General features: G+C 40.1%; 1 protein-coding gene across 2 annotated transcripts in view; it reads left to right on the top strand.

Annotated features, from left to right (window-relative positions):
* Nucleotides 1-25,286, top strand: part of EFHB (EF-hand domain family member B) — a 117,273-nt gene that overhangs the window by 50,813 nt on the left and 41,174 nt on the right. For both annotated transcript variants that reach the window (XM_073568127.1, XM_073568119.1), the window contains exons 3-7: nucleotides 146-289; nucleotides 474-654; nucleotides 10,183-10,293; nucleotides 12,822-12,951; nucleotides 16,044-16,127. In XM_073568127.1, coding sequence (XP_073424228.1) covers nucleotides 146-289; nucleotides 474-654; nucleotides 10,183-10,293; nucleotides 12,822-12,951; nucleotides 16,044-16,127 — 650 coding nt within the window. The remainder of the gene's footprint in view (nucleotides 1-145; nucleotides 290-473; nucleotides 655-10,182; nucleotides 10,294-12,821; nucleotides 12,952-16,043; nucleotides 16,128-25,286) is intronic.

Genomic DNA, 25,286 nt, shown 5'->3' with positions numbered 1-25,286 from the left:
TCTTAGAAGATTTAAAACACAAAAAAGGGGTTTATAACAAAAGATTGTGCAAAAGTCAACATAGCGGGTAAGCGCATTAATATCTCAGTGTTAATTTTGTTGTGGATTTTTAGTATTGTTTTATTAAATATTTGTTTGCTTTTAGCCTCCTACTCCTCCTGTTGTACTGAAGTTTCTTAACTCAAGACGCCCCAATCCTGGTGTGCCAACCGTATTATATGGCAAAGCCAATGACCCTAGGAAGGAAAATGATATCATTCATGGCGTGAGCACCCGTCCTTCACTGAGCGTGAGTAGCTTCTGTAACTATTCATTTCTATTTTTTTAAATGTTTCTCTATATGCAATAATTTAATTGTGTTGATATTCAATTGTAATCCTACATTCTTCATTTTGTTTATTTTGTTTTTATCCTTCTTTGTTGGTTATATAACTCTGTGATAAGATTATTCTACGATTTCTTGCACCATTTAGGCTGGCTCCTTAATAAATGTGCCCTTAAAAACACTGTTCCAACAAAAATTATTGGAGAAGAAAGAATCAATATATGCCAGCGCCACGCGAACTCCTCTCGGGAAATCTTACGATCAAGCAGCAGCGTTCCCTGCCAACATCAACTTCAATGAAACTACATTTGGACGAATGTATCAGCGCAGTTAGTACCCGTTCTATTCAGCTTTGTAATTTTATCTGAAAGATTACATCATACAATTTCTTTCTAATTAAGTTATGTTTCTTTTTTAGATGATGTCAAACAATTTACCACTAATTTACTACAGATATACAGAAAGTTATTATCGGTGAAGTTGTGAAAACTCTTAAATCGCTCCTGATTCAATTTCTTCTAGTTGTTTAAACCATACCATCAAAATGAAAAATACTTTAACAGAAGAATACACTGAGAAAAATATTGTATTCAGTGTTATAAGCAATACCCAACGTAGATGTGTGAACCACTTAAAAGGAACCTGACAGCTGATACATTCTGCCCGAGCTACAGACATGTATCAGGCACTGATTGTATGATTTCAGCTGTATACAGTATGTTTAATTCTGACGCACTGCAGTGTTTCAGAAGAAAACATAGTCTAATAGCCGTCAGGGAAAGAACCGCTAGGAAGACTAGTCAGACCGGAAACCCACCTGTCAGACTAGTCTTCCCAGTGGCTCGGTCCCTGGTGGCTTCTCCTCAGTTGCTGCCAGTGACTGACAGATCTCTCCCTGAAAACGTCTATAGGGAGAGACCTATTACTCCAAGACAACAGGTGGAAAGAAGCCTCAGAGGTCTCACCTGGCCAATAGTTTCCCATGCAGCTTGGTTCCCGATAGCTATTGAACTATGTTTTTCTCTGAAACACCTTAACATTTGTATTATATAAGCAATCGGTGGATTTCCTAGTGGGAATAGAGGGAATTTGTCAGCAGGTTTGTGCTACCTCATCTGAGAGCAACATAATGTAGGCAAAGAGACCCTGAATCCAATTATGTATCATTTTATTTACTTGGTGCTGCAGTTGTGACACATTAAGCATGAAGCAGAGCTAAGAAAGCTAATCTGGCCCACATGTACACAGTCTATTGAGAGTGAGCTGCTTATCATAGGAGGTGGCAAAATCAGTCTAGCAAGTGTGTCTAGACAATGATAATCACCAGGTAATAAAACCTTCACTGTAAATAAACAAGTGACACTGCTGAATACTGTGTTTTTAACCCCTACCTCATGTTGACCTCAGACTACATAGCAAAACCCTGCTGACAGTTTCTCCTTAATTGATATTATCATCTTAGTGAGTGACTCCTTGTGACCTACACCAATCCTGAGAATGATTCAGCGCTGAACCCCCTTAATGGGGTTGTCCAGGTTTATCATGAAAGTGATACTGCAGACATGTGAATCCTCACATCACGTGCACTGTGTGGTGTCAGGGTTCTCCAGTGCCCGCGCCGAGACCGAATGTGATATGTTGTGAATTCTCTTGCTTGGAGTTCTGAGCCAAAGCTCCCTCTGCTCCCTCTGGTGGTTGCTGAGAGTAGTGGAGCTGGTCAGGTGGATGGAGGTTCCCCACCTGATGACGATAATTGGAAACCTGTGATTACTGGCTGGGAGCATATAATTAAGCTGGCTGCTCTTGGAGGTTGCTGGTGATTTCCTCAGTGTGCATTTGGAGCTCTTTTGTCCCCTGCCTGATCTGCATGGTTCAGCTAAGTAATTATTTTGCTAATCCTTTGCATCTAATCTGGTTGTGTCTTTTTTTATGCTTTCTGTTTTGCTGCTAGGGTTCAGCGTGCTCCTGCTGGGGGCAGCGCTGGGCCCTGCTTCGTATGTTGCAGCTTGTTCAGTCTCCTGTTATGTTAGTATCTTTTTGCTTGCCGCCAGTTTATACCAGAGTGCTGATCTAGCGGGGGTGAGATCATGTGATCTCAGGTTTTTTGGTATATCAGTATTGTTGAACTTTTTCAGGGTTTTGTGCATGATTGCAGTTAGTATATTTTCTATGCTGTCCTGTCTAGACAGCTTGGGCCCCACCATTTGCTCAGTCTATTCTCTGCCTGTGTTTGTGTCTCATCTTGTCTCACCGACAATATATGTTTGGGGGCTGTCTATTCCTTTGGGGATCTGCTCCGGGGCAGTTTAGATTTCATCTTTCTGTCTTTATGCTTAGTTAGTCCTCCGACTGTGACGAGGCATCTATGGCATCGTACGAATGCTCCATGGCTACTGCTAGTTGTGTGGATAGGATCAGGGGTCTGCAATCCGCTTAGTTACCAACCTCTCTGGTCTTCTGGTGGCTTAGCCTGTTCCTGCCATCCTCCTTGGTGACCCATTCATAACAGCGATATGCATGTTCCCGTCCACATTATGACTAGACGTGCACGGCCTTATTTAATTCACTTGTATTGATCCTAGCTACATACTATTACTAAGTGCCTGGGAATGTCTATTTTAACCCCTTACCTACAATGGACGTAATATTCCGTCCATGTGACCCTGGACCTAACTACCATGGACGGAATATTACGTCCCAGCGATCAGCGGCGCCTACGTGGTGAGCGCCGCTGATTGCGGCCGGGTGTCAGCTGATTATCACAGCTGACACCCGGCACAATGTGTCAGGGGTGGTCACGGACCGCCCCCGACACGTTAACCCCTTGTACACCGCAATCAAACGCGATCGCGGTGTACCGGGGGTTAAAGGGAAGCATCGACAGGGAGGGGGCTCCCTCCTTGCTTCCCTGAGCCCCCCACGGCAGCGCAATGTGCAGTGCTGCTGTGGGGGTCTCTTTCCCTACAGGCCCCCGGATCCAAGATGGCGACGGGGGCCTTCGGCGGCCTGCAGGGAGCTGACTTCCTCACTGCCTGCAAAGTGCAGGCATGAGGAAGTCTGCAGCAGTGCCTGTGACAGATCGCTGATCTGTCACAGTGATCTGTGATGTGACAGATCAGCGATCTGTCACAGGACAGTGATGTCCCACCTGGGACAAGGTAATAAAGTAAAAAAAAAAAAAAAGTGTTAAAAATAATTTTAAAAAAAATCGCTAAATAAATTAGTAAAAAAAAAAAAATATTCCCCAATAAATCCATTTTTTCAAAATAAAAAAAAACAAAAACAATAAAAGTACACATATTTGGTATCGCCGCGTCCATAGCGACCCGCTCTATAAAACTGTCCCATTAGTTAACCCCTTTAGCGAACCCCTTAAAAAATAAAAATATAAAATGAAGCAAAAAATAATGATTTATTATCATACCACCGAACAAAAAGTGCAATAACGTGCGATCAAAAAGACGTATATAAATATCCATGGTACCGCTGAAAACGTCATCTTGTCCCGCAAAAAACGAGCTGTCATACAGTGTCATCCGCAAAAAATAAAAAAGTTATAGCCCGCAGAATAATGAGATACAAAAATAATTATTTTTTATATAAAATTGTTTTCATTGCAAAAAACCGACAAAACATAAAAAACGACCTAAATGAGGTATCGCTGTAACCGTACTGACCCGAAGAATAAAACCGCTTTATCAATTTTACCGCACGCAGAACGGTGTAAACGCACCCCCCAAAAGAAATTCATGAAACGCTGGTTTTTGATCATTCTGAGTCGCAAAAATCGGAATAAAAAGCGATCAAAACATGTCACGTGCCCGAAAATGGTGCCAATGAAAACGTCAACTCATCCCGCAAAAAATAAGATCTCACATGACTCAGTGGGTCAAAATACGGAAAAATTATAGCTCTCAATACGTGGTGATGCAAAAACTATTTTTACAATAAAAAGCGTCTTTTAGCGTCTGACAGCTGCCAAACATAAAAACCGCCATAAATAGTAAATCAAACCCCCCGTTATCACCCCCTTAGTTAGGGAAAAATAATAAAACTAAAAGAAAATGTATTTATTTCCATTTTCCCGCTAGGGTTAGGGCTAGGGTTAGGGTTAGGGTTAGGGCTAGGGTTAGGGCTAGGATTAGGGCTAGGGTTAGGGTTAGGGCTAGGGTTAGGGCTAGGGTTAGGGCTAGGGCTCAGATTAGGGTTAGGGGTGTGTTGGGGTTAGGGTTGGAGTTATAATTGGGGGGTTTCCACTGTTTGAGCACATCAGGTGCTCTCCAAAGGCAACATGGCGTCTGATCTCAATTCCAGCCACTTCTGCGTTGAAAAAGTCAAATGGTGCTCCTTCCCTTCCAAGCTCTGCCATGCGCCCAAACAGTGTTTTACCCCCACATGTAGGGTATCAGCCTACTCAGGACAAATTACAAAACAACTTTTGGGGTCCAATTTCTCCTGTTACCCTTAGGAAAATAAAAAATTGGGGGCAAAAATATAATTTTGCGGAAAAAAATGTTTTTTTTATTTTCACGCCCAGGCGTTATAAACTTCTGTGAAGCACTTGGGGGTTCAAAGTGCTTTCCACACATCTAGATAAGTTCCGTGGGGGGTCTAGTTTCCAAAATGGGGTCACCTGTGGGGAGTTTCAATAGTTTAGGTACATCAGGGGCTCTCCAAACGCACATGACACCCGCAGACCAATCCATCAAAGTCTGCATTCCAAAACGTCACTACTTCCCTTTTGAGCCCCGACGTGTGCCCATACAGTAGTTTTCTCCCATATATGAGGTATCAGCGTACTCAGGACAAATTGGACAACAACTTTTGGGGTCCAATTTCTCCTGTTACCCTTGGGAAAATAAAAAAAATGGGGACTAAAAGATGATGTTTGTTGAAAAAATACGATATTTTTATTTTCACGCCAGGTCGTTATAAACTTCTGTGAAGCACTGGGGGGTTTAAAGTGCTCACCACACATCTAGATAAGTTCATTAGGGGGTCTAGTTTCCAAAATGGGATCACTTGTGGGGGGTTTCCACTGTTTAGGTACATCAGGGGCTCTCCAAAAGCAACATGACACCCGCAGACCATGCCATCAAAGTCTGCATTCCAAAACGTCACTACTTCCCTTCCGAGCCCCGACGTGTCCCCATACAGTAGTTTTCTCCCACATATGGGGTGTCAGCGTACTCAGGACAAATTGGGCAACAACTTTTGGGGTCCAATTTCTCCTGTTACCCTTGGGAAAATAAAAAAAATGGGGACTAAAAGATGATGTTTGTGGAAAAAATACGATTTTTTTATTTTCACGCCCGGACGTTATAAACTTCAGTGAAGCACTGGGGGGTTCAAAGTGCTCACCACACATCTAGATAAGTTCCTTGGGGGGTCTAGTTTCCAAAATGGTGTCATTTGTGGGGGGTTTCTACTGTTTTGGTACATCAGGGGCTTTCCTAACGCGACATGGTGTCCGATCTCAATTCCAGCCAAAAACGTCAAATGGCGCTGCTTCCCTTCCGAGCTCTGCCATGCGCCCTAATAGTGGTTTACACCCACATATGTGGTATCAGCGCACTCAGGATAAATTGCACAATATCTTTTAGGGTCCTGTTACTTTTGGAAAAATAAGAATTGAGGGTGAAAAGATCATTTTTGTGGAAAAAATATGATTTTTTAATTGTACCGCTGTACGTTATAAACGTCTGTGAAGCCCTTGGGGGTTCAAAGTTCTCACCACACATCTAGATAAGTTCCTTGGGGGGTCTAGATTCCAAAATGGTGTCATTTGTGGGGGGTTTCCACTATTTTGGTACATCAGGGGTTTTCCAATCGCGACATGGTGTCCGATCTCAATTCTAGCCAAAAACGTCAAATGGCGCTGCTTCCCTTCCGAGCTCTGCTATGCGCCCAAATAGTCATTTACACCCACATATGGGGTATCAGCGTACTCAGGACAAATTGCACAATAACTTTTAGGGTCCTGTTACCCTTGGAAAAATAAAAATTCGGGGTGAAAAGATCATTTTTTGGAAAAAATATGATTTTTTAATTGTACCGCTGTACGTTATAAACTTCTGTGAAGCCCTTGTGGGTTCAAAGTTCTCACCACATATCTAGATAAGTTCCTTGGGGGGTCTAGTTTCCAAAATGGGGTCACTTGGGGGGGTTGCCACTGTTTAGGTACATCAGGGGCTCTCCAAACACGAAATGGTGTCCGATCTGAATTCCAGCCTATTTTGCATTGAAAAAGTCAAACGGCGCTCCTTCCCTACTGAGGTCTGCCATGCACCGAAACAGTGGTTCCCCCCCACATATCAGGTATCAGCGTACTCAGGACAAATTGCACAATAACTTTTGCAGTCCAATTTCTCCTGTTACCCTTGGTAAAATAAAGAAAATTGAACCTGAAGTATTTTTTTTGTGAAAAAAAGTTAAATGATCATTTTTTTTAATATTCAAAAAATTCCTGTGATGCACCTAAAGGGTTAATAAACTTCTTGAATGTGGTTTTAAGCATCTTAAGGGGTGCAGTTTTTAGAATGGTGTCACTTTTGGGTATTTTCTATCATATAGACCCCTCGAAGTGGCTTCAAATGTGATGTGGTCCCTAAAAATAAAATGGTGTTGCAAAAATGAGAAATCGCTGGTCAATTTTTAACCCTTATAACTTCCTAACAAAAAAAAATTTTGGTTCCAAAATTGTGCTGATGTAAACATGTGGGAAATGTTATGTATTAAGTTTTTTGTGTGCCGTATCTCTGTGATTTAAGGGCATAAAAATTCAAATTTGGAAAATTGCGAAATTTTCAAAATTTTTGCCAAATTTCCGCTTTTTTCACAAATAAACACAAGTTATTTGAATGCAATTTTACCACTAACATGAAGTACAATATGTCACGAGAAAACAATGTCAGAATCACCGGGATCCATGGAAGCGTTCCAGAGTTATGACCTCATAAAGGTACAGTGGTCAGAATTGTAAAAATTGGCCCGGGAGTTAACGTGCAAACCACCCTTGGTAGTGAAGGGGTTAATAGTCTAATTTAAAAAAAAGTTTTACTTTTTCACCATTAAATAGTAAAAAATATTTATATATTTTTATATTGGTTTTGACTTTTTTTTACATAATGGTGAATAACATAAAACAAATCTCTAATGATAAGAGTTATATGAACTGCTGAAAAGTTTAACTTCTACTGCAAAAAACAAGTCGCCATAAAGCTATGTTAATGAGAAATACAGTTATGGCTCTTTTATTATGCAATAAGTTACTAAAAAGAAAAAAAAGGAGTCTGCCAAGGCAATATGTTATCAAAAGTTACTTACAGTGGCATGTAAAAGTTTGGGCACCCCTGGTCAAAATTGCTTGTATAGTGAACAGTTAAGCAAGTTGAAGATGAATGATCTCTAGAAGGCCTAAAGTTAAAGATGACACATTTCCTTTGCATTTTAGGCAAAAAAAATTGTCTTTTTTACATTTTAAAAATTACAAAAGGAAATTGGCAACACAAAAATTTTGGCGCCCTTGTAGATTTTGTGTGCTCCGAAAACTTTGACCAAGGTTTCAGACCTTAATTAGCCTGTTAGGGTTATGGCTTGTTCACTATAATCATTAGAAGAGGCCAGGTGATGCAAATTTATATAAACCCAGCCTCATCTACCTTGTGCCAAAAAGCAGCAGCCATGGGTTCTTCAAAGCAGTTGCCTAGCACTCTGAAAATGAAAATGGTGGAGGCACACAAAAGCAGGAGAAGGCTATATGAAGATGGCAAAGCGATTTCAAGTGGCCCTTTCCTCAGTTCAGAATGTAATTAACAGGAACAATGGAGGTCAAGATAAGGTCTGGTCTGACGGCAAAAGACCTTCAGAAAGATTTAGCAGGAGTTGTGGTACATTTTTCTACAGTTCACACAAATATGCTCAGATATGTATTTCATTAAAGAGTCATCAGAAGAAAACCTCTCATGTGTCCTCAGCATAAAATTCAGGGTCATGCGTATGCAAAAGAACATCTAAATAAGCCTGATGCATTTTGGAAACATGTCCGGTGGACCGATGAGGTTAAACTAGATCTCTTTGGCCACAATGATCAAAAGTATGTGTGGAGAAAACAGGGCATAGAATTTCAGGAAAAGAAGATCTCGCCAAACATTAATCATGGGCGTGGATCATTCATGCTTTGGGGTTATGTTACAGCCATCGGTACAGGGAACATTTCACAGGTAGAGAGAAGAATGGAGTCTTCCTTTTTTATTTTGGGCTGACACTGCTGTGAGTGACAGCTCAGCCACCTTATGGATAGCAGGGGCATGTTGGGCTATCAGTGTTGTGTTTGGGTTTCCTCTAGGTGTTTTCCTTTCCAAATAATTGTCAGGCCAGGCTATTTAACTGACTGAAATGTGAGATCATTGCCAATTGTAGCTTCAGCTAAGTGGCTTGCTTACGCTGTGCTCTGAATTTTGATATTCTGATGCTGATTGCACAATGTTGTGATATGGGGCCATGCAGTCTACAAAAGAAAGGGACTGATCCAGCACTTTAGATAAAATGCAAAGTGTACTCCATTAATTAAAACATTGTTCAAAGAATGATCACCATCATCAAATAGGTAGCTATATCATCCAAGGAAAAAGTCCCAGGCCAAAAAAGGATTCAAAGTCCTGGTTGACGCGTTTCAAAGTGATATTTCTTATTTATAACCTGCCATGCACTTGTCCGATTTTTTTATTCCTTGGACAGAGCTGGCCCAGTGAAAAGAATCGCTGCATGCCCGAGTTTGTTCCGATATTCGGATTGCATTTTGCTGTGTAAGTCACTGATCCCACGGAAACCATCAGACTGCATTTGAATGACATATGAGTGCAATACAATTTTCAAGGATTGACTGAATGGAGAATGTTTTTTCCATATTCTCATCCAAGAGAATTGGATCACACTATGATCAGAGTGTGATCAGTGTGATTTGCCTAGTTAACCTGATTCTCATGGATGAGAGAATATACGCTAGTGTAACCCTAGCCTTAGGCTTAGTGGGTAGTATGAAAAAAGAGTATCAATAGTTATGAGTGAACGTGCTTGGATAAGGTGTTAACTGAGCATGCTCGTGTGCTAACCAAGTGACTTCGTTGTGCTCGGAAAATATGTTCGAGTGCCTGAGGCTGCATATCTCGTGACTGTTCGTCAGCCGCAATATATGCGGGGATTGCTTGTTTGTTAGGCAATCCCCGCATGTGTTGCCGCTGTCCAACAGCCGCGGGGACTTGAACATATTTTTCGAGCACGCCGAAGTCACTTGGTTAACACACGAACATGCTCAGTTAACACCTTATCCGAGCACGTTCGCTCATCACTAATTATCAATGTAATTTTAACATATAAACCTGATTTAAAGGACAGGTCATTTTCTCATGCCACAATGCCTTTAAGGAGTTAAAGTACCGTATACAATATTCATTATATTATTATTTATTATTATAGCGCCATTTATTCCATGGCGCTTTACATGTGAGGAGGGGTATAAGTAGTAAAAAACAAGTACAGTAATCTTAAACAATACAAGTCACGACTGGTACAGGAGGACAGAGGATCCTGCCCGCGAGGGCTCACAATCTACAAGTATTCAGAGCATGCTTTAGGGTATAGCACACTATACCATGACAGGGAGACTGTATCCACAGAAAGTTTGCTAACTTTTCAAATTATTTAAAAACTTTGGAGCTCAATGTGTTGCTGTTTTTAGAAATGTAATTGTACAGCCAGGATTAATCTGTTGCATTTATTTAACCCAGTCCAATGTGTTGTAATGGTAAGAAATTCCTAATTAGTCATATAAAATCTTTCCCTTGTTTTGCATTAAGGTTCATCAGCGGGTGTTCTTATTAATCCTACTAAAAGCTTTCAAGAAGTCGAGGAAGAATCACACAGAGGACATGATCTCTATGTGGTTACACATAATGATTTTGACGTTGGTGAGTGCTTAATACATTTCACAATGACAAATTAGATAGGAGTGAAATACTTGCACCATGTGTAATTCCAATTTTGTTTCTCTCATATATAATAATTCACGGTTTACATTTCTATAAAAAAGAGTCAACTTAGGGAAAGTATGGGTTCACCTTAGGGCTGGAGCTACACAGAGACTGTGGCCACGATACATGTAGCTACATTTTAGCGACATACAAGTGAACAAGTGTCACAAGCAAGTTGGACTTTTTGTGACTTGCTTGTCGTGGTCGCAGTACCCTGCTTCACAATGCAACCTCATTCACTTGTATAGCACTACAATGTAGCACTGACACCTAGCGAACTTTGGTCACGTGACAGATGTTGCGGACAAAGTTTTTGAGTAGCCCCCCGCCGTAAAAGACCAGCTGGGTTTGTAGTCTTACAAGCAATTTTTTTCATGGAAGAGAAATATTACAAGTAGCTCTTTTGCAGAATTTACCTCTGGTCATGTTACAAGACCTGGTTTGGACAGTGACATTTATGATAGAATATTTTTTGTTCTAGAGAAATAAAGATCAAATACTGTACATTTGATATCAGAGAGTTGCATTCAAATTAACATTATATGTTAACCATCCTTTTTTTAATTTGTGTTTTTTTTATCTTTTATGTGACTATCCATGAATAAATCTTTAAATATTCCAATTATCACACTGGCCTTGTCACAATGCGCTGATACTTCCTATTTTATGTAGCATACTTATCGTATTTCACTGTATAAGCTTTTACTGTATAAACTACACCAGGATTAGAAAAAGCATTACATTTGATCATTTGACCCCCATCTGTTGTGAATTCGCTTTCTGGCCTCCCTATTGTTATTACTAAAGGTAGTGGAGCTGGTCAAATTGACAGAGGGGTTGCAAGTTCTCTTTCTGGGCTCCCTCCGGTGGTTACTGGAGGTAATGGAGCTGATCTGATTAACAGTGGCTTGCCACCTGAGAATGAGGACGATGATTGGAGATCTGGGGTTTCAGATTGGGATTTAAGACAGCCGACTCCCTCTATCCCTGCTGGTGATTTTCTTCCTGCCTCCTGAGGTCTTTGTTTCCAGCTTAGTCCCTGCATGTTCAGCTAAGTGTTCATTTGCTATTCTGTCTCAGTTTTGTGTGGGTCAGCCAGCTCCAGCTGGGGCTGTGCTGAATCACCGTCCATATGTTACTGCTTGTGCCAATTTGTTTTTGTCCCTTATTAGATTGACCTCTTTTTGCTCTGCTTTCAGAATATACCAGAGTGCTGATATAGTGGGCGAAGTCGTGCGACTTCAGTATTTTTTGCATCAGATGTGTTGGACGTTTTGCAGGGTTTTTTGCGTGATTGCAGACAGTGTCTTTCCTTTACTGTCCTGTCTAGTCAGTGTGGGCCCCATCATTTGCTCAGTCTATTTTCCTGCCTGCGTTTGTGTTTTCATCTTGTCTCGCCGACAATATATGTTTGAGGGCTATCTATTCCTTTGGGGTCTGCTCTGGGGCAGTTTAGATTTCCCCTTTCTTGCTTTAGGCTTAGTTAGCTCTCCGGCTGTGCTGAGGCATCTACGATCATCGTAGGCATGCTCCACAGCTACTGATAGTTGTGTGGATAGGATCAGGGGTCTGCAATCCACTTAGTTACCAACCTCTCTGGTATTCTGTGGCTTAGCCTGGGTCTCCTATCCTCCTCGGTGACCTAATCATAACACCCATCGATCCCGAGATTAAAAGGGCTGCAGAGAAAAATGCAGCCACTCCAGTTTCCTGCACAGTGAGTGTCTAGAGTGGTTTGTCCAGGAAAAAAACAGCAAATGGGGGCGGAGCTAAACCAGTGCTGCCCCTACTTCATTTTTAGGATCAGTGAGTGTCCCAGAGGACGCACCCCACCATCCCTTACAAGATAGTAAAACATATGCAGGATAACAACACTAAATGCAAATTAAGCCATGCATACATCTACACTATCAATCCCGTGTCTCTGAAGCAAGGGACTATATTCACACTCCTCCTGAAAACTGTCATAATTTCTCACATTTTTCTGTCAATCGACTCCCCTCACGTTACAAAGACAACAGACTCACACATACACTGCACAGTCACACATACAGCCACACAACACACTCATACATATACCCTGCTTTGTAAGGGTGTCTGTTACCAATATGACTGCTCCAAAAAAGTTTTAAAAAATAAAAAAGTTAATTAATGATTAATTAATTAAACTAAAATGAGATTGTTTTTTTTTTTTTTTTTTGCCAAATCTACATTTTCTATGATACTCTTTTTTTGAACCTTTGACTAATATTATTCTTTTGGCATCTTGAAGTATGTCAGGAATTCGTCAGGTGTACGAGTATATACCAAATACAGATTACAATTGTGATATGAACATTTCCCAAAATAAAAGACAAAAACCAAGATATAGATTTTGGATTACAATTAGTGTGTTATGACGGTTTTGTTTATCATTGTATTTTGTAAGTGATGTGCTAAGATAGTAATGTTTTTTTACATTGTAGGCGAAATAAGAAACAGAAAATACGACTGGACAAAATATAAAAAAGGAAACAGATTTGGAATCTCGACACCACACTTTAATGATGGAAGAAACGTGGCACGAAGTTTAAGGTGGCTTCAGGAAATGAAAATGTAGGTTCTCCAACACTGAACTGTGTGTTCATCTTTAGTGAGACTCGTTATCATGTGTGGGGACAATTCAATTAATGTAAAACATTTATTACAGGCTTGTGTATGGTAAACTACATACACATAAATATAAGTAATTTATTTAATGAAGGATTAGATAAACAGTATTTAGCACCTACCTGCTGGATAGATGATACATGTAATTTAGCTGGTGGTTCAGCTGATGAGAATTCCACTTTGTTCCCACTGTGTGAATGATGCTTTACTGATTACATGCTATTAACTGTTCTGTACTTCTTGTAGATTCTTAATAGATGGTTAATTGAGCAGTAGTCAGTAAAATTTCAGATAGAAAACTTTGAAACTCCCATTCTCAAAACCTGTGGGTATACAAGTATTCCGATGTTCAGCAATCATACATTTATAACCCATCCTGTGTATAGGTAATTTTATATTGTTTATGGATAAGTCCTTTAAACCAATAGTGACCACATAACAAATTTACAGTGTCACGGCGGGTTTATCGTGCACACCCAGAAGCTGAGCCAGTGCTGCACCAGACAGATGACAGCTGTGATACAGGCTTCTGCCTGTAAAAGCAGCATCCAGAGCTTGTTCCAAGAGGTTGATACACAAAATGAGAATGCCGGGTGTGGGGGAAAATGTGTGTAAATGGGTAAGTAACTGGCTTAGTGATAGAAAGCGGAGGGTGGATACTGTGTTGCTGATGTCTGCACGCCGGCACCCCACCCACCCAGGTACTATTTGATACACGCTCCATGCCCAGCGCCTAGTGCATGATCAGGCACATTTAAAGTGACTATGGTGTCACTTCTATTATCGCACTGAATGCGATTAACTACTATACTGCAGTTCGTTACTGATGAAGGCCAGTGAGGCCAAAACGTCTATATTATTTTCTGGCTGCATTAGAAAATCCAAAAAATATTCTGGAAGTTGAGTGCCAAGTTTTCTTTATTATTCATGTATGGTGTGGAGCCCTACTTGAGCACCTTCTGAAGTTGTGCATACCGTGTTTTTCCTTTTCTGTGTCCCAAGGTCTGTTCATGCCATGCAGGTTCTCTCGCAAAGTGCTTAGGGCACGTGTGCTTCCTGTGTCTTAAATATATAGCGCACTCCTAATGTGTCCCCATCCAAAAGCTGGGAGGTACTTAATACTTAAGGCACCTCCACCTGTTGGGTGCCTGAGCAACAATTATAGTTAGTCAGTTGGCAAGCTGCTAGTTAGTGATCAGGTCCCAGTACCAGTCAAGTTTAATCTGTACCAGTACCAATTCTGCTTTCCTGTTCCCATCCTGTCTGTTTGGTACTTAAACCTGAAGCCGCTCCAGCGGTACCTGAATTCAAAATTGCTTCAGTGGTACCTGAATACAAAACTTCTCTGCGATACCGGAATACAAAACCACTCTGGTGGTACCGGAACCCGAAACTGCTCCCTCGGTACCTGAACCCGAAACCACACCCGGGGTACCAGAATCATGTAATCACTCTAGCAGTATCTGTGCCTAAAACCCATGCTGTCAGTTCCTATTCCATAGCCTGTCCTGTCTGAACAAGCGTCTACAGCAGTACCATCTTTATCTAGTCCTGTCTTGGACTCTGATTCTGCTTCTTTTGTCCTGACCCTTGGAGATTAGCTGCTGCAGTACTGGAACCTGTCCTGCAGTGGCACCTAGCATCCACCTGGGCTCAAGTCTAACCCCACCATCAGGGGCTCTAGGGAAAGCATAGGTGGCCACTTAGTCATTAATTCTGCCCATCGGTGACCCCATCACATGATCTCGGGTCACGATGGGTTGGCATGACAACCAGAGGTCTCCAGCAGACCTCTATGGTTGTCATTGCCAGATTGCTATGAGCGCCACTCGGTGGTTGACATACATAGCAAGTGAGCATTTCTGCTACATACAGGCGATCTGATCATCAACTGTGTGTAGCAGAGGTGATCGGGTTATCACAGCTTCTAGTCTCTCCCATGGAGACTATTGAAGCATGCAAAAAGTAAAAAAAAGTTTTAAAAAATATTAAAAATTTAAAAAAATATAAAAGTTCAAATCACCCCCCATTCTCCCTATTCAAAATAAAAAAATTTAAAAAATAAAATATGCACATATTTGGTATCGCCACGTTCAGAATCGCCCAATCTATCAAGCTATAAAAAAAATTAATCCGATTGGTAAACGGCGTAGTGAAAAAAAAGTAGAAAACACCAAAATTACGCTCTTTTGGTCACCGTACCATTGGATTAAAATACAATAACTGGCGATCAAAAGATCGTATCCACACCAAAATGGTATCATTAGAAACATCAGCTTGGCATGCAGAAAATAAGCCCTCACCCAGCCCCAGATCACGAAAAATGGAGACGCTATGGGTCTCAGAATATAACACAATTTTTTTTTTTTTAACAAACTTTGGATTTTTTTCACCATTTAAATAAAAAAGAACTTATACATGTTTGGAATCCACGAAATCATAATGACCTGGAGAATCATAATGGCAGTTTAGTTTTAGCATTTGGAGAACATGGTAAAAAAAAAAATCCAAAAAATAGTTGTGGAATGGCACTTTTTTGCAATTTCACCGCACTTGTAATTAATTATTTACCCATTTTTGAGCACACAACATACTAAACCCAATGGCTTCGTTCAAAAGTACAACTCATCCCACAAAAAATAAAGCCCTCAAATGGCCATATTTTTGGAAAAATAAAAAGTTATGGCTATGGGAAGAAGGGGAGCGAGAAACAGAAACGCAAAAATGAAAAAGGGCTGCGGCGTGAAGGAGCTAAACTGTCATTAAGGTTTATAAGGCTATTCTGAAATGGGTTTTCAAAGTGCAGCATTCTGGTCAGGTCTAAGAGATCTATTTAATAATGTGTACAATTTTTACTATGAAATCTGCAGGTAAATCAACTTGAAGATAATGGGAAGCGCTCTTTGTAAACCCTTTTTCTTGCATGGGCTCCCATTTTTACATTAAATATTCAGCAGGTTCGCAATTTAAAAATTAGAAGTCTCCGGTTTCTATCAATACCACTGATTTTTAATGACTTTTAAACATTCATGTTTCAGGAAAGAAGAAGCTAATATCGTTTCTAAAAGAGTTGATGATTTCCGAGAGCGCTCACAGTATCAGCTTGGGAAGGCTCTGGACCCGTAAGTACCCTCAACTATTGGAATTATCCTACACAGACTTATATCAAGAATACCTTTTTCATTCAAATGGCTTAGATTAACAAAAAATATGGAATAGATTTAATATTAATGTGAAACACACTAAACTCAGATATTATTCTAAGGGCTCATACCCATTTGCAAAAAAAAAAGGTCCGATTTCAGAACCGAAAAAGCGGACGAGTGCTTTGCGAGTGTCATGCGAGTGTAATGCGATTACCATGCGATTTTTCCATATGACATGCGTATGCAATCCATATACAATGCGATTTTAACCTGAGGTTTTACATAGAGCAGTTCTCTCCATGTAAAAACTCATGTTAATATAGCATTGTAAAAAAAACTGTACACACACACATATTTATATATTTATATATATATATATATATTATATATATATATATATATATATCTTTATATTTCATAGAGCGATAGATAGCAGAATAGCCGTTAATTCATTTGTCGGCTTTTGTAAAATAATTGCAAAAGCCGACAAGATATGAGACATGGTTTACATACAGTAAACCATTGCATATCAGTAAGATTTATATATGTCTTTGATTAATAATTAGATTAGGGTATGTGTGTTAAATTTGGGACATGTAGGTGTTAAATTAAGGGGTTAATTATTTGAAAAAAATTGCGTGGGCTCCCGCTGTAATTTCGCAACCAGAGAGGGAAAGTGTTATGAATGGGTCACCAAGGAGGAGAGCAGGTCCAGGCTAAGCCACAGAAAACCAGAGAGGTTGGTACCTAAGCGGATTGCAGACCCCTGATCCTATCCACACAACTAGCAGTAGCCATGGAGTGTACCTACGATGATCCTAGATGCCTCGGCACAGCCGGAGAGTTAACTAAGCCTAAAACAAGAAAGGGCAAATCTAAACTGCCCCAGAGCAGACCCCAAAGGAATAGATAGCCCCCAAACTTATATTGTCGGTGAGACAAGATGAAAGCACAAACACAGGCAGGAAAATAGACTGAGCAAATGATGGGGCCCACACTGACTAGACAGGATAGGAAAGGAAAGACACAGTCTGCAATCACGCAAAAAACCCTGCAAAAAGTCCAACACGTCTGATGCAAAAACACTGAAGTCACACGACTTCGCCCCCCACTATATCAGCACTCTGGTATATTCTGAAAGCAGAGCAAAAAGAGACCAATCTAATAGGGGATAAAACAAACTGGCACAAGCAGTAACATATGGGCGGTGATTCAGCATAGCCCCAGCCGGAGCTGGCTGACCCGCACCAAGAAGAGATAGACAAAACCAGATCAAATGAAAACAGAATAGCAAATAAACCACTTAACTGAACATGCAGGGACTGAGCTGGAGAAATCAGACCTCAGGAGGAACTGGAAGCAAATCACTAGCAGGGATAGAGGGAGTCTGCTGTCTTAAATCCCAATCTGAAACCCCAGATCTCCAATCGTCATCATCATTATCAGATGGCAAGCCTCTGTCAATCAGATCAGCTGCATTACCTCCAGTAACCACCAGAGGGAGCCCAGAAAGAGAACTCGCAACCCCTCTGTCGATCTGACCAGCTCCACTACCTTCAGTAATAACCAGAGGGAGGCCAGAAAGTGAATTCACAACAGGAAAGCCAGTGAATGAGGGCAGATATTAATAGTCTAGAGAGGGACCATTGTTTTCCCCCCCGGCTTATTGACACCTCCCCATTATTAATCCGGCTTAATGTCACCTTCCAATAGCAAGGTGACATTAACCCATTATTATTAACCCATTAGCCACCGCTACAGGGCAATGGGAATAGAGAGGCTAAGTGCCAGAAAAGACGCATCTTATAGATGCACCTTTTCTGGGGTGTCTGGCGGCAGATTTTTGTAGCCGGGGGGGCAAAAACAATGGTCCCTCTTAAGGCTATTAATATCCGCCCTCACTGACTGGCTTTCCCTCTCTGGTTGCAAAATTACCACTGGAACCCACACAATTTTTTTCAAAGAATTAACTCCTTAAGTTAACACATACATGTCCCAAGTTTAACACACATACCCTAATCTAATTCTATATATATATATATATATAATATATTATATGTAACTATATATATTATATATATATATCAAATATATTAGATATATCTTACATATATAATATATATTATGTATATGTATATATATTATTTATATATATGTGTGTGTGTGTCACTGACATGTGTGTGTATATACACTCACTGGCCACTTTATTAGGTACACCATGCTAGTAAGGGGTTGGACCCCCTTTTGCCTTCAGAACTGCCTCAATTCTTCGTGGCAGAGATTCAACAAGGTGCTGGAAGCATTCCTCAGAGATTTTGGACCATATTGACATGATGGCATCACACAGTTGGCGCAGATTTGTCGGCTGCACATCCCTGATGCGAATCTCCCGTTCCACCACATCCCAAAGATGCTCTATTGGATTGAGATCTGGTGACTGAGGAGGCCATTTGAGTACAGTAAACTCATTGTCATGTTCAAGAAACCAATCTGAGATGATTCGAGCTTTATGACATGGCGCATTATCCTGCTGAAAGTAGCCATCAGATGTTGGGTACATTGTGGTCATAAAGGGATGGACATGGTCAGCAACAATACTCAGGTAGGCTGTGGCGTTTCAACGATGCTCAATTGGTACCAAGGGGCCCAAAGAGTGCCCAGAAAAAATTCCCCACACCATGACATCACCACCACCAGCCTGAACCGTTGATACAAGGCAGGATGGATCCATGCTTTCATGTTGTTTACGCCAAATTCTGACCCTACCATCCGAATGTCGCAGCAGAAATCGAGACTCATCAGACCAGGCAACGTTTTTCCAATCTTCTACTGTCCAATTTCGATGAGCTTGTGCAAATTGTAGCCTCAGTTTCCTGTTCTTAGCTGAGAGGAGTGGTACCCAGTGTGGTCTTCTGCTGCTGTAGCCCATCTGCCTCAAAGTTCGACGCACTGTGCGTTCAGAGATGCTCTTCTGCCTACCTTGGTTGTAACGGGTGGCAATTTGAGTCACTGTTGCCTTTCTATCAGCTCGAACCAGTCTGCCCATTCTCCTCTGACCTCTGGCATCAACATGGCATTTCCGGCCACAGAACTGCCGCTCACTGGATTTTTTTTCTTTTTCGGACCATTCTCTGTAAACCCTAGAGATGGTTGTGCGTGAAAATCCCAGTAGATCAGCAGTTTCTGAAATTCTCAGACCAGCCCTTCTGGCACCAACAATCATGCCACGTTCAAAGGCACTCAAATCACCTTTCTTCCCCATACTGATGCTCGGTTTGAACTGCAGGAGATTGTCTTGACCATGTCTACATGCCTAAATGCACTGAGTTGCCGCCATGTGATTGGCTGATTAGAAATTAAGTCTTAACACACAGTTGGACAGGTGTACCTAATAAAGTGGCCAGTGAGTGTATATGTATTCTATGTGTATATATCTAGTGTTTTATGAACTGTCAGTGTGATTTTACAAAAGTCGACAAATTAATTATCACCTATTCTACTATGTATCTCTCTATGAAATATAAAGATATATATATATATATGTGCATCACTGACATATATATATATATATATATACACACCTATTCTATGTGTATACATGTATTATATCTTTTGTATTCTAACATGTCAGTGTGATTTTACTGTATAGCCGCACAGGAATTACCGGCTTTTCTTCTATCTATCTATCTATCTATCTATCTATCTATCTATCTATCTATCTATCTATCTATCTATCTATCTATCTATCTATCTATCTATCTATCTATCATAAATACATATATATGTATGTGTGTCACTGACATGTATATATCTATGTATTCTATGTGTATACATATATTCTATCTATTCTTTTCTGAGCTGACAGTGTGATTATACAGTAGCCGCATATGAATTGCCGGCTTTTCAAAGGACACCGGTGCATATAAATCAAACAGCACTCGCTTGGTCCGAGTGCTGTCTGATTTTTTTTTATCGCACCCATTGACTTGTATTGGTGATTTTCATCTGAAAATCGCAGCACATCGCAGCATGCTGCAATTTTTTTCTCAGTCCGATTTCAGCTGAGAAAAAAATTGCAAATGAGATGTCAACTATTGAATAACATTGGTCCGAGTGCAATCCGATCTTTTATCGGATTGCACTCGTCTGTTTTTATCTCCAGTGAGTATGAGCCCTAAAGCTGTTTCTCCAATATAATCATAAGAGAGCCCTGACTGCTTATGTGCTGCTATACTTGAAGCATACAGAATATATTATACTTTTATGAATCTGATCATCATTGAACACTTGTCTGATTTGTTTGCAGCTTAGGTTCTAGTTTGACATTGACGTGGCTATGCATTTCTTAATATATCTTTACAACATTTCGAGCTTTGTTTTCAAATACTATGTTCCAAATCAATGTAGAAACATTGATTTCTAAGATTACATACTAGCTAGCTGCGATTGCCACACGAGGGAGTAGAATTGCAGCATACGTTGTAATCTATATTAAAGGGAATTCGTCATCCCTTAAATGCATTTTCAATGGGCTATACAGTGCTGTAGTTAGCCCCTACATCAACCATACTAGCAATGCCCCTGCTACTGGTACAGTGCTTGAGAAAATAACCTTTCTGCCTCCTCTTAGAATATTGAGTCCTTTCCTCCGCTTCTGATTGACAGTTCTCACTTGCCAGAACAAGCACTGTCTTATTATCGCCAGCATGTGCTTGGCTGTGCGTGCAGGCAGCGGCTGCTCACATTTTCCTCCCTGTCTCCTTTCTTCTGATGCTGCTCGCTGCACTTCCAGGTGTATTAGTGTAGCGAGCAGAGTCAGAAAAATGGGGACAGAGAGGAGAACACGATCGGCCACTCATACCTTGGCAGCATTCTCACATTCCTCTTACTAGGAAGTGAGCTCTATCAGTCAATCAGAAATGAGGGAAGGGCCACAATGTGCAGTTAATCAGGTGTAACGGTGCACCAAAATCTTAAGCCCCCGTTACACACTGCGATATCGCTAGCAATATCGCTGTAAAGTCACCGATTTTGTGACGTTGCAGCGATATTGCTAGCGATATCGCTGCATGTGATACTTACCTCCGACCAGCTCCCCCGCTGGTTATCGCTGATCGCGCGAGAAGCTCCTGGACCATTCCTCGTCGGTCACTTCCTGCGGCGCTTCCTGTGGCGCCGACGAGCGACGCGTGGAGATGGGCGGGGGGACGCAAGATCGCCACGTCTGACAGGTAAGTAGCGACCCCCGACCCTGCGATGTCGCTGGTGAGATCTGCCTGTGTGGCAGCTCACTAGAGACCACCTAGCGATGCACCAGCGATCCTGACTGCGTCATATCACTGGTCGGGATCGCTGGTGAGTCGCTAGGTGTAACGGTACCCTTAGTCACAACACATTTGCATATCATAAAAAAAATTTTTCTCAGGCCTTGTACCAGTAACAAAGATAGTGTTAGTATAGTTGTTGAAGGAGCTAATTCCCCTCCAACACTGTATAGCCTGTTTAAAATGCATTTTGGAGTGATGGACTCCCTTTAAGACAGTATATAATGATCTCCTAAACTCCAACAGTATTGTTGTACTATATAAGGTTCTAATATTTGACTAGTAAAACAAATGAGTAAAAATTTGCACACTTTGTGAGATACAGTTGCAATTAAATGTGTGAATTTTCAGGAATATTCTCTTGTATATTTTGCTTCCCGGCTTCCTCTTTCTAGTACATTAAGAATATATAGGAAGGAGAGAAGTCCGGCTTTCAGGATCGCGCTGTTCCAGTCCAAAGTTCACAAGGAGTTAATCCAAGGACCAAGCAGTGATTATAACTTTCTTTTTATTCCATAAACTCTACGCGTTTCGTGTACACACTGTACACTCCTCAGGAGCAAAGTTACACTGGCATCACATTTCATTCTCCTTATATACTAGCTCCCCCAGGAAGTGAGGTAGATGCTCATTGCACTTAAAAAAATTCACACATAACTATCAACATAATGTAAAATCACAAAAAATCACTAAAATTCATCTATAAAACACACTTCTATAAAAACACACATATGTAAAACTTCACACTAGAAAAAATGTAAAACATTATAATAAAATTATGATTATACTCAATAAAAAACTAAATTTCTTGGTACATCATATCAATTAGCAGAACAACATTCACAAATCTCTTATATAACCGCACTTATATTTTCCTTTCAGTATTAACCCTTCATTCAACATATTATACTTTTACTTTCCTTATATTTCAGGCAGATGATCATATACTAATTAATGTATGTACTCCTATGCGGATTTGATCCTGCACAGCAGACCCATGCTCTGCACTCAAGAAACTTTTCTGTTCTCTCAGCCAAAGGCTCCACATCTCCAGAGCTGTCAGTACCTTTTCAAGGCACCAGCCAACTATTCCAATCATAGTAAATTACCGCCGATTGTATCTCTTTTTATGTTAGCGATATGATCATTCCCTTGCTGTAATGTTATAGCATGGACATCACACAATTATCAGATGCCAATACTACTCCAATCCTTAGCAGACAAATATGCAGAGCACCAAAATTATTTAAAGATGTCAGATATTTCATTTAAACCATATGGTTGCAGAGTCTGCAACCTATGAATCCAGTAAAATTTCCTTTCTCATCAGAATGACACTCCTGTTCACAGTGTCTTCTAAAACATAATCAATTGGGGCCACTTTAATACATGGTTTCTTCCCATGTCTTATAGTGCAATGTTTTGATACTCCATGGAACATAAAACCTTCAATTATATTGTGTCTGTGCGAATTCATGCGGTTATGCAGTTCTTGTGTGGTTTTACCCACATACTGTAAACCACATTCCCATTCTATCAGATATATCACAAAACTACTTTTACAATTCAGGGAAAACTTTATATCAAACACCTTATTATTCTGAATTGATCTGAATGTGGTCATATTATGCATAATCATGCCACAACACAGACACCGAGCGGTATTACATTTAAAGACTCCTGGTTTTTTGCATTGTTCATCCCTAATTTTTTCTTTTTTCAGGCAACTGGGGGCCAGTATATTTCTAAGAGTAGAGGATCTTTTAAAAGTTAGTCCTGGTTTATTCGGTAGCATACTCCCCAACACTGGATCATTAAGAAGAACAGACCAATGATCCTGTAAAATGTTCCTAATTTTTCGATTTTGTTTAGTAAAATTAGTTAAAAAGTTTAAGGAGAAACTATCATTCTCTTTTTCTCTTTTCTTAGGATTTACTAGGTCCATCTGTTCCAAACCTGCGCACTCATTATATGCTTTTTCTAGCAGTTTTTTTGGATAGTTTTTCTCAATAAACCTATTTTTCAATTCCTTGGCTTGTGATACAATATCTGACTCTAAACTACAATTTTTCTTAATCCTTTTATACTGGTTCTTCGGGACATTGATTAACCATTTATAATAATGGCCACTATTAAAATCTAACAGACTATTTGCATCACACTTCTTAAAAAAAGTTTTAGTAAAAATCTTCCCTTCTGAATGGAAAATGGTCAGATCCAAATAATCTATACTCTCCATATTATATACCCATGAAAAGGTGAGACCCCAATCATTCCTCTGAATGCTCTCCAGAAATTGTTCTATGTCCTAATGATAGTCTTTGATAATAAATGTAATAACATAGAACAATTTCTGGAGAGCATTCAGAGGAATGATTGGGGTCTCACCTTTTCATGGGTATATAATATGGAGAGTATAGATTATTTGGATCTGACCATTTTCCATTCAGAAGGGAAGATTTTTACTAAAACTTTTTTTAAGAAGTGTGATGCAAATAGTCTGTTAGATTTTAATAGTGGCCATTATTATAAATGGTTAATCAATGTCCCGAAGAACCAGTATAAAAGGATTAAGAAAAATTGTAGTTTAGAGTCAGATATTGTATCACAAGCCAAGGAATTGAAAAATAGGTTTATTGAGAAAAACTATCCAAAAAAACTGCTAGAAAAAGCATATAATGAGTGCGCAGGTTTGGAACAGATGGACCTAGTAAATCCTAAGAAAAGAGAAAAAGAGAATGATAGTTTCTCCTTAAACTTTTTAACTAATTTTACTAAACAAAATCGAAAAATTAGGAACATTTTACAGGATCATTGGTCTGTTCTTCTTAATGATCCAGTGTTGGGGAGTATGCTACCGAATAAACCAGGACTAACTTTTAAAAGATCCTCTACTCTTAGAAATATACTGGCCCCCAGTTGCCTGAAAAAAGAAAAAATTAGGGATGAACAATGCAAAAAACCAGGAGTCTTTAAATGTAATACCGCTCGGTGTCTGTGTTGTGGCATGATTATGCATAATATGACCACATTCAGATCAATTCAGAATAATAAGGTGTTTGATTTAAAGTTTTCCCTGAATTGTAAAAGTAGTTTTGTGATATATCTGATAGAATGCGAATGTGGTTTGCAGTATGTGGGTAAAACCACACAAGAACTGCATAACCGCATGAATTCGCACAGACACAATATAATTGAAGGTTTTATGTTCCATGGAGTATCAAAACATTGCACTATAAGACATGGGAAGAAACCATGTATTAAAGTGGCCCCAATTGATTATGTTTCAGAAGACACTGTGAACAGGAGTGTCATTCTGATGAGAGAGGAAATTTACTGGATTCATAGGTTGCAGACTCTGCAACCATACGGTTTAAATGAAATATCTGACATCTTTAAATAATTTTGGTGCTCTGCATATTTGTCTGCTAAGGATTGGAGTAGTATTGGCATCTGATAATTGTGTGATGTCCATGCTATAACATTACAGCAAGGGAATGATCATATCGCTAACATAAAAAGAGATACAATCGGCGGTAATTTACTATGATTGGAATAGTTGGCTGGTGCCTTGAAAAGGAACTGACAGCTCTGGAGATGTGGAGCCTTTGGCTGAGAGGACAGAAAAGTTTCTTGAGTGCAGAGCATGGGTCTGCTGTGCAGGATCAAATCCGCATAGGAGTACATACATTAATTAGTATATGATCATCTGCCTGAAATATAAGGAAAGTAAAAGTATAATATGTTGAATGAAGGGTTAATACTGAAAGGAAAATATAAGTGCGGTTATATAAGAGATTTGTGAATGTTG

Source organism: Dendrobates tinctorius, unplaced genomic scaffold (assembly GCF_039654945.1).
Source record: "Dendrobates tinctorius isolate UK_male_01 unplaced genomic scaffold, ASM3965494v1 ptg000005l, whole genome shotgun sequence".
NCBI lineage: Eukaryota > Metazoa > Chordata > Amphibia > Anura > Dendrobatidae > Dendrobates > Dendrobates tinctorius.
This window is presented reverse-complemented; position numbering and strand designations above follow the sequence as displayed.